Source organism: Aegilops tauschii, chromosome 1 (assembly GCF_002575655.3).
Source record: "Aegilops tauschii subsp. strangulata cultivar AL8/78 chromosome 1, Aet v6.0, whole genome shotgun sequence".
NCBI lineage: Eukaryota > Viridiplantae > Streptophyta > Magnoliopsida > Poales > Poaceae > Aegilops > Aegilops tauschii.
The window spans coordinates 279,977,300-279,987,533 of record NC_053035.3 but is presented as its reverse complement, the minus strand read 5'-3'; the positions used below and the strand labels follow the sequence as shown (position 1 = coordinate 279,987,533).

The 10,234-nt window shown below is 44.5% G+C and overlaps 1 protein-coding gene across 1 annotated transcript; it reads left to right on the top strand.

Moving 5' to 3' along the window:
• The first annotated feature begins 4,861 nt into the window (after window positions 1-4,861).
• On the top strand, window positions 4,862-9,804 carry LOC109746326 (serine/threonine-protein kinase BSK2). The gene is made up of 10 exons (XM_020305448.4): window positions 4,862-5,159; window positions 5,283-5,539; window positions 5,642-5,777; window positions 6,158-6,291; window positions 6,523-6,628; window positions 6,948-7,033; window positions 7,580-7,768; window positions 7,857-8,015; window positions 8,643-8,756; window positions 9,049-9,804. Exons 1-10 carry the CDS (start codon window positions 5,072-5,074, stop codon window positions 9,298-9,300), a joined length of 1,521 nt encoding a protein of 506 aa, XP_020161037.1. The 5' UTR covers window positions 4,862-5,071; the 3' UTR covers window positions 9,301-9,804.
• Window positions 9,805-10,234: the final 430 nt, after the last annotated feature.

Here is a 10,234-nt window from a genome sequence, read left to right as displayed (position 1 = left end):
GCTAAGCACTTCTCCCATTGCAAGAAAGATCAATCTAGTAGGCCAAACTAATCCGATAATTCGAAGAGACTTGCAAAGATAACCAATCATACATAAAAGAATTTAGAGAAGATTCAAATATTGTTCATAGATAAACATGATCATAAACCCACAATTGATCGGTCTCAACAAACACACCGCAAAAGAAGATTACATCAAACAGATCTCCACAAGAGAGGGCAAGAACTTTGTATTGAGATCCAAAAAGAGAGAAGAAGCCATCTAGCTAATAACTATGGACCCTAAGGTCTGAAGTAAACTACTCACACATCATCGGAGAGGCTATGGTGTTGATGTAGAAGCCCTCCGTGATCAATGCCCCCTCAGGCGGAGCGCCGGAAAAGGCCCCAAGATGGGATCTCACGGGTACAGAAGGTTGCGTCGGTGGAATTAGGTTTTTGGCTCTGTGTCTGGTAGTTTGGGGGTACATAGGTATATATAGGAGGAAGAAGTACGTCGGTGGAGCAACATGGGCCCCACGAGGGTGGAGGGCGCGCCTGGGGGGGGGGGGTAGGCGCGCCCCCTACCTCGTTCCCCCCTGGGTGATGCCCTGGCGTGGACTCCAAGTCTTCTGGCTCACATTCGTTCCAAAAATCACGTTCCCGAAGGTTTCATTCCGTTTGGATTCCGTTTGATATCCTTTTTCTGCGAAACCCTAAAATAGGCAAAAAAACATCAATTTGGGCTGGGCCTCCGGTTAATAGGTTAGTCCCAAAAATAATATAAAAGTGTATAACAAAGCCCAGTAATCATCCTAAACAGAATATAATATAGCATGAAGCAATCAAAAATTATAGATACGTTGGAGACGTATCAAACATCAATGCACCTGGTCCCCTCACTCGCTCAAGAGCTTCACACTTAGCTAACTTTTGTGGGCATTTTGCATTTGTCTCTATCACAGAGCCCACCAAAGTTTATGAAGCATTTCTGGATCCCGAATGGATTCAAGCCATGCAAGAAGAATTGCAAAAATTCGAGTTCAACAATGTGTCGGAGCTTTTCAATTGTCCCGATCCACGCAAGCACAATGTCATCGGCACCAAGTGGATCTACTGCAACAAACAAGACAAAAATGGCCAAGTGGCGAGGAATAAGGCCCGTCTTGTAGCACAAGGCTACACACAGGTTGAGGGTATTGATTTCAGTGAGACATTTGCACATGTTGCTAGGCTTGAAGCTATACGTATAGTGCTTGCATATGCTAACCATCACAATGATCACTTATATCAAATGGATGTGAAAAGTGCAATCCTCAATGGTAAGCTCGAGGAAGAAGTATATGTTTTTCAACCACCAGGTTTTGAGGATCCAAAGCATCCTGACAAAGTCTCCAGACTCAACAAGGCTCTTTATGGCCTCAAGCAAGTCCCACGGTGTCGGTGTGAAAACCGGCAGACCTCGGGGTAGGGGGTCCCGAGTTGTGGATCTCAGATAGATGGTAACAGGAACAGAGAGACGATGTTTTACCCAGGTCCAGGCCCTCTTGTGGAGGTAAAACACCCTTAAAAGCAACAATTTCTTCAACTTTTTCGATATCATAGTAACTATAAACACCCTTAGCATAAGAAAATAAGATTTCATTATCATTAAACTCACTTAGGTAGGAAAGTTGCTTTTTAAGGTCCTTTCTAGAGCAACAAGTAAAATCATATATTTCGCATAGATCCCAAGCATAGTATAGCAAACAATTTCTTTGATTCCATATGAGTCTCCCCTTTTGAGACAACCACTGACGCACAAAATAAGCATGCTCATCTAATGATTTTTCCTCAACTAAACTAGTTGGGTTGATAGCATGAGCACAAATGGATCAAAGATGATCCAAGTAGAAAACTTTAAGTGGATCCATAAGTCTTTACTCTTTTGTTTTTGTGTGATGACATGATTATTGCAAGCAAACAAGCAAATTAACAAAGTAAAATATTTTTGTGTTTCTGATTTTTTAGAGAAGTGGAGGGAGATGAAAAAGAGAGGCAAACAAAACGACAAATAAAAAGGCAAATAGAAAGTATAACAAGTAGATGATAGTTTGTATGTAGGAACCTGTCAAGAATTTGACGTGTCGCCCCAGCAAAGACGCCATAAATTCTTCCTCCTACCTGTAAACTGCATTGGGATTTCCCCGAAGAGGAGGGGTGAAGCGGTACAATAGAGATAAGTATTTCTCTCGGTGAGAACCAAGGTTATCGACCCAATAGGAAAACCACGCAAATTCCTATCTTCAGTACCTACACACACAAAAGTAAATACTTGCACCCAACGCGGGCAAGAGGGTTGTCAATCCCCTTGAACTCGTTACTTTCAAGGATCAATTCTGATACTAATAGATAGATAAAAATAAAAGTAAAATAAAAGAGTAAAATTGTAGCAAAGTATTTTTGTTTTTTAGCAATATGATAAAAGTCGACCCGGGGGCCATAGTTTTCACTAGAGGCTTCTCTGTCAAACACATAGCATACAGTGGGTAAACAAATTATTGTTGGGCAGTTGGTAGAAAAGCGCATAGTTATGACATATTCATGGCAATGATCATGTATATAGGCATCATGTCCGTGACAAGTAGACCGACTCCTGCCTGCGTCTATTACTATTACTCCACCAATCGACCACTATCCAACATGCATCTATGGTATCAAGTTCATGACAAACGGAGTAACGCCTTAAGCAAGATGACATGATGTAGACAAAGTAAACCCAATCAATATGAATAAACCCCGTCGTTTTAGCCTTAATGGTAACAACACTATACGTGCCTCGCTACCCCTGTCATTGGGTGAGGACACCACAAGATTGAACCCATTATAAAGCACCTCTCCCAGTGAAGATAAATCAATCTAGTTGGCCAGACCAAAAGGATAAATCGGAGAGAAATACAAAGCTATAACAATTATGCATAATAAATTTCATAAAAGGCTCAATTTCATTCAATGAATAATCTGATCATAAACCCACAATTCATTGGATCCCAACAAACACACCACAAAATAAGATTACATCAGATAGAACTCCAAGAAGATCGAGGAGAACATTGCATTGAAGATCACACACAGAGAGAGAAGAAGCCATCTAACTACTAGCTATGGACCCGTAGGTCTGTAGTGAACTACTCACGCATCATCGGAAGGTAGCAAGGATGATGTAGAAGCCCTTCGTGATTGATTCCCCCTCCGGCAGAGTACCGTGAAAAGCCTCCAGATGGGACCGCGGATGAACAGAAGCTTGCGGCGGCGGAAAAAGTGTTTCGGGTGGCTCTCTGTTGGTTTGGGAATATACGTGAATTTATAGAGGTGGAATTAGGTCAAACGAAGTTGCGTGGGGCCCACGAGCTTAGGGGCGCGCCCTGTGAGCTCGTGGCTCTCCTGCAGCTCTTTTGGTCTCCTCTCGAACCTTCTAGGGTCCCTTCTGGTCCAAAAAAATCACCGTAAAGCTTCATCGTGTTTGGACTTTGTTTGGTATTGATTTTCTGAAAAGCCAAAAATAAGCAGAAAACAACAACTGGCACTAGACACTGGGTTAATAGATTAGTCCAAAAAAGTGATATAAAATAGCATAAAATGCATATAAAGGATCCAAGATTGATAATATAATAGCATGACACAATCAAAAATTATAGATACGTTGAAGACGTATCAACGAGCGACGGGGAAGTTAGGATGCCGCTTTCCTTCTTGAAGGCATCACCGAGGAGATCGCTCACCCTCCTACCTTTGGGATCCTTCTTCGGGTGGAAATATATATCCGCCTTGTAGGATCAACAATGGGGTGGCCTTGGCGACCTTATTTCGCTGGAAGCATTGTTTTGAGAGAGGTTGTTGGTGGGCGCACCTTGTTGGCAGTGGTCTGGATGGTCGGGCTTCGACTGTGGAGCCTTTGACAGCGCGGCCGTCCGTGGTTGGCCGTGGAGGGTAGCAGAATCACACTTGACATGCGTGGAGCGTCAGGCAAGCCTTGTTCATCCTCCTCTCGGGATCGAAGCGGCACTGTCCGCCTCTCTTTAGATATGTCTTCTCTCCAACGTTGATGAGGTTGAAGAACACGCCTGTGGCGGACATGCCGATGCGGGTGCTCCTGTGTTGTTGCAGCGAATTCCAAGTCATCGGGTCGCAAGTGCGACGGATGATGTACGATGACACCGCAATGGGCTGCGATGTGCTCTGCTCCGTCATGTTCAGTTTTTTCCGGCATTTTTGCATGTCTTATGGTGCTAGCGACTTAGTTTAACTAGGTGTAGTTGCTCTGTTCAGGTGTTTGTCCGGTTCGCCTTTAATAGACCGAGCAAGCAGTTCTTGCCATCAACGTACTTTTTCTTAATGGAATCTTAGCAGCTCTCCTCCTAACTTAAAAAAAAAGAAAGATATGCCACATATGAACAATATTGTGCAAATTCTGGTGTATCCAGCCATTTTTTGGATTTATTTAGGTGTGGATGATTGAAAAAAAAATCATGCCTATGCACTGTGGTCAAGTTTAGCTGGATAATGCGGATAATGCAAATCTAGCCAAAATGTTAGCCTGCCAATTTTTTTAATGGAAGTAGAGGCAGCTGGTATTCTCGAAAGAAAAGAATCAGAGGCAGATTCTACTGGCCTTATTCATCTTCTGCGCACAGCATTGCTTGGTCGGTCGGTCCCTCGTTCATCATAAACCATCGATTTGATTCTGATCTGATCGAATGAATACACAATAGACAGAAGAGCAGATACTTCTTTCGTCTTTGCAAAATACTCTATTGAATCTAATGATGTTTTCTGCATCCTTTTTCCATTTATAAAAAAATTATACACAGTACTAGCAGCGTACGGCTGCTGCGCGGTGTTTGGTGCGCACCCAGCGGATCCCTGCCCCGCTCTGCTGCCGCCGCGCTTCTCTCGGAGCGCTGCCTCCCACCCCAGTGACCTCACTCTGCCACACTCGCCTCTCCTGCTTCCTCCTTCCACCAGTCCACATTCACACACGCTCTCCCTCCCTCCCTCCCCCACCTTCGTTCCACCGCTCGCGTTCCATTCGCTGGCAGGCTAGCAGATCTCCGATGGGGTGCTTCCAGTCCAAGCCGGCGGGGAAGCCGCTCCCGCCCGACGCCGACGCCGCCCTCCCGCCCGACGACTCCGCAGATCCCGGTAAGCAATCAAGCAGGCAGGCGGGCCCGCCGCCATTGCCGCCGCCTCCTAAACCCTAACCCCCCAGCGAATGCGTGTGTCCGGAACGAATCTAATCTGGCCTGCTCTCTTGCTCCTCGGAAGAGGCGGCGAACGGAGCGGACGGGGCGGGCGCGGACGGCGACGACAAGGACGGGGCGAAGCGGGCGGTGCCGGTCTTCAGGGAGTTCGGGCTCGCCGAGCTGCGGGCCGCCACCAAGGGCTTCAGCGCCGACCTCATCGTCTCCGAGAGCGGCGAGAAGGCGCCCAACGTCGTCTACCGGGGCCGCCTCGACGGCGGCCGCCTCATCGCCGTCAAGCGCTTCTCCCGCCTCTCGTGGCCCGACCCGCAGCAGTTCCTCGTACGCGCCCCCTCGCCCCTGCACCCCAATGCAAATGCCTTGTCTGTTTGTGCGTCTCCGCTCGAGGATCCCGTTCCGGATCTTACGGTTTGATTGCTGCAGGCGGAAGCGGCCGGCGTGGGGAAGGTGCGGCACAAGCGCCTCGTCAACCTCATTGGCTGCTGCGCCGAGGGTGACGAGAGGCTGCTCGTCGCGGAGTACATGCCCAACGACACATTGTCCAAGCACCTCTTCCACTGTACGTGCTACTGTCTATTCATATCCATAATATCCAGCTAGTTATAGTTGTTGTTGCTACGGGCTCTGACGTACTACTACTACTTGATCCGTGGAGGTTGGATCAAAACATGATTCCCCTCTGCATTGATTGAAGAGCTTAATGCACCTCTGCCATTACCACATTTGTCTCTTGCTGTCTCGTGCATAAACAGATGTGGTTAATTTGCCAGGACCATCTGGGCGTGTCTGCATTTTCTCTCTTCCTATATTTCTTTTTGGATTTTACCTAAATCATCATAATCATGACTTAATTTCAAATATGAAGATGCTTACCACACATACCATGTGGTGCTATATTTGTTTTGTTGTTTGACTGGAGTGTGGTCTGCCTCTTCGCAGGGGATAAGCAGCCGTTGCCATGGGAAATGCGGTTGAGGGTCGCACACTACATTGCACAAGCTCTCGATCATTGCAATGCAGAGAACAGGAAAATCTATCATGACTTGAATGCCTACAGAGTACTTTTTGATGAGGTACGCATGGCTTTGCCTGTCTGGTTCGATAGGTACTTGACAAGCAAGGATCACCTTACCGATGGAAATCTAGTTTGGCTACTTCTTTACAGCTGACTTTTGCATCATAGCTGCTGTTACTCCTTACATGAACATGGAATTTTTCTCATGAAACTTTTTATGAAATTTGATTGACCTCTGTAGCTACTGAGCAAATTCTCATTGTCATGAACAACATATGTTTGCCATCAGGAAGGTGATCCTCGCTTGTCAAGTTTTGGGCTAATGAAGAACAGCCGCGACGGAAAAAGTTATAGCACTAACCTGGCTTACACCCCGCCAGAGTTCCTACGAACGGGTACGCATGACCACATGATCCCTCCAAGTTCATAATTAGCTAATACCATTGGTGTTATCCATTACAAGTGAAGATGTGGACTTATTTTAAGCTCATTAGATATAAGATTAGTGCTCTTATTGTGTCCACAGAGGTAATCTGTGAACCTGTAATGAATTTATCTTTTAAAAACACTTCCGTGTTCCCTCAGTATCAGATGATAGGTACCTTGTGGGTCGTTGCGATAAACTGATCGCATTTTCTCTTTTTATTCCTGAACTGCTCAGCACGTGCTCTTTGGACTGCACTGAATAATTTCTGCTTGACTCTTTAATGGCAGGCAGAGTCATCGCTGAGAGTGTGATATATAGCTACGGAACAGTTCTGTTGGATCTTTTGAGTGGGAAACACATTCCTCCAAGTCATGTATGCTTCATTTCAATCTTCACTTTTCTTGTTATCAGTTTCTTGCATCATGGATAGTACCATACTGTTATTTAATTATCGTGCTGGAAGCTCAAATGAGTTTTGAACCATTAGCTTGAATCTTCTAAGGACTAGATTTCTTGATTGATAATAAGCAGGGCACATAACCATCTCATCTGGAATGTCTTAGGGTGTGTTTGGTTTGAGCCGAAGCCAACCCTACCAAAATTTGGCTAGCCAATATTTTGCTTAAGGTTTTGGTTGTCCATGTTTTTTTTTTGGCCAATGTTTGCTAGAAAAGTGAACAAGAGTTGATTAGAGAGCACAGATATGCCAAAATATTGGTAACCATCCAAACAAGAGCCAAAATTTTGGCTAAGACTAAAAGATGGTATGGTTGGTTTTGTTCACCATCCAAACATACCCTTATACTTGAAGCCAAGTGCAGCCCAAAGAACATATCAGCATTATGCTAGGGTGTTGTATTGTCATCCATCACTGTTGCCATGCCAGTGAATTTCTCACGTCATTTGTTTCGAATTACAGGCACTTGATTTGATAAGGGGAAAGAACATACTGCTATTGATGGATTCCTCCTTAGAAGGGCAATATGCTAATGAAGATGCTTCAAAATTAGTCGATCTTGCATCAAAGTGCTTGCAGTTTGAAGCTAGGGACAGACCCAATATAAAGTATTTATTGTCTTCTGTTGGGCCTCTTCAGAAGCAAAAGGAGGTAAGCAGCTTCAACCATCTTTTGGATTATTAATGTTCTGCGTTGCCTACAGTAACACAATTAACTTATTTTATCAATCATAATTTAGGTGGCGTCGCATGTGTTGATGGGCATCACAAAAACCGCGTCGGTCTTACCTACTATTCTTTCTCCACTTGGAAAGGCATGCGCCGGAATGGACCTTACAGCAGTACATGATATATTGCTCAAAACAGGTTACAAAGACGATGAAGGTGCAGAAAATGAGGTAACATACAATTCATGTATCATTCCTCATTTATGAGGCACCTGCTGTTAGGTCATCATTTATGTGGTGAACTTTCCTTTGTCACGATTTGTGTCGACTTGGCATTTTTCTAGTCCTCTCTCAAATTAACTGCTAACTTGTTCTTGAAGGTCTTATACTTGATTTGTTTTGGCATATGGTTTCCTGCACCTTTCCTATGCTAGTTTACAATTAAATATGATTAGTTATGTTGGCATTGCATGATTAAATTGAAAAAAAATGCTTTGGTGAAAATACAGTGGGGATCAAGCATCTAAGACATCTTCTCTTCTGTATGGAGAGAAGCTGACTTTCATCAATAACTTATAATTCTTTCTCGTCTGTAGTTAAGAAGGCAATCATTTACACTGGATAACCGAGTATTTTGTCAGGCTTAAACTTAGGATGCTGTTGTACACATTTGCTTATTAAACTCCTTTTTGGCTATTTTTCTTGTGCACAGAATATGTCATATGCTTTTTTTTGCCTATCTCCTTTTCTTATTCCCATTTGCTCAAGTATTTAGAAATTATGAAATCTCATTCATTTGCTCTGTTAAGATAAGCTAGTTTTATTTGGTGCATGTTTATGCTGCTGTAAAAACTGAAGTTGTCCTTTCAAGAATGGACTCAGCAAGTGCAAGAGATGCTGAACACAAAGAAGTTTGGTGATATTGCATTTCGAGATAAGGATTTCAAGACTGCAATTGACTACTATTCAAAGGTAACATCACTTAAATTATCTGTTCTTATTTTTAACTAGGATATCCAAGTTCATGAATTTTGCAATGTCCATATGCTGCTGCTTCATGATTGTTTGTGCCAAATAGCTAATTAAATAATATATTTTCAACAAGCAGTTTGGCCCTTAATCTGTTACCTGAAGTGCTGCCAGTAAAGCAGTCACTAAGGAATTCTACTTTCTAACTGATGTACAATGTTACCAAAGCTTTCATTGGGTTTGTGATCTTCATTTTGTGTGTCCTGTAACATGAATCTAATTTGCCATGTTGCAGCTAGTTGGAATGATGTCAGTACCTTCAGCTACAGTTTTCGCCAGGCGGAGTTTTTCGTACCTGATGAACGGTCAGTCGGAGCTTGCTCTACGCGACGCAATGCAGGCCCAGGTCTGCATGCCCGAATGGCCTACTGCATTCTACCTCCAAGCCCTAGCTCTCTCAAAGCTTGGAATGGAAACCGATGCACAGGACATGCTCAACGACGGAGCCACCTTTGAGGCCAAGAAGCAAAACAGCTGGCGTGGTTAGGGACGAAGCCATGGCTTCCCCCAAACTGTTGTTGCCTTTCAACAGAAAAGGGTGCAATGACGAGTGTTCACTGGGACGTCTGATGAACTGCTAGGAGTGGGATTGAAATGCACTGTTTTATCGTGCGAATTCGCGGTCCCTGCCCCCAAATGTCGATTAACGACGCTGTCGTGACCTGGAAGATCTAAATGGGCAGAAGGCTTATGAGTTGCACCACACGGTGGCAAGATTTCGCTGATCATTGCATGGCGGTGCTCCCGTGGGAGAGAAGATTGTAATTAAGGTGACGATCTCTTAACGATTTCTCCTTTTTTTGTTTCTGCTGGATGGCTGGACGATTGTGTCGGAACAGAGGGGGTTTGTTCCTTGTGATTAGCTGGGGAGAAAATAAACCAGAGCCATCTGAATTCCGTTTGATTCGACCATGTTTCCTCGTCTGCTGCTTCTCTATTGAATGAATTGGTGGTGATTTGCATCAAAATAATGTTAGATCATTTTTAGCCCTGGGTTCTGTTTTTTGGACAGACAGTGCATTGCTTGTCTTTGATTGTTTTGGCCACGTCAGATGATATTGTGTCAGCGTGTCCTCTGGCATCTGAACCTCGATGTATGAACTTGCGTTAACCAATGCCTTGTTAGTTGACGAAAGAACTTAGAGCAACTCTAGCAGATGCCGCAAACCTCGCCGGCCTGCATAAATCTGGCAGTTTTAGCCTTTTTTTTTGCATTTTTTTGGGCCTGAGCAGAAACGCGATATCTAGCCTGGCCTGTAATTTTTTTTTACAAGAGGCCTGCATACTGCCCCTCCGCGGCTATATCTATGGGGTGGGGCGCGTTTTAGGGTTCGTTTGCTCCATATCCTCCGTCACAATCTTCCCCCCTCTCGTCTCCTTTGCTCTTTAGAGCATCTCCAGCCGCACCCCCAACAGCCCCC

Excerpts from the sequence above, each read along its gene's own strand:
- LOC109746326 (XM_020305448.4), top strand. The coding sequence starts at position 5,072 with ATGGGGTGCTTCCAGTCCAAGCCGGCGGGGAAGCCGCTCCCGCCCGAC. Across the intron at positions 5,160-5,282 it reads CGACGACTCCGCAGATCCCG|AGGCGGCGAACGGAGCGGAC; the intron begins GTAAGCAATCAA and ends GCTCCTCGGAAG. Across the intron at positions 6,292-6,522 it reads ACAGAGTACTTTTTGATGAG|GAAGGTGATCCTCGCTTGTC; the intron begins GTACGCATGGCT and ends GTTTGCCATCAG.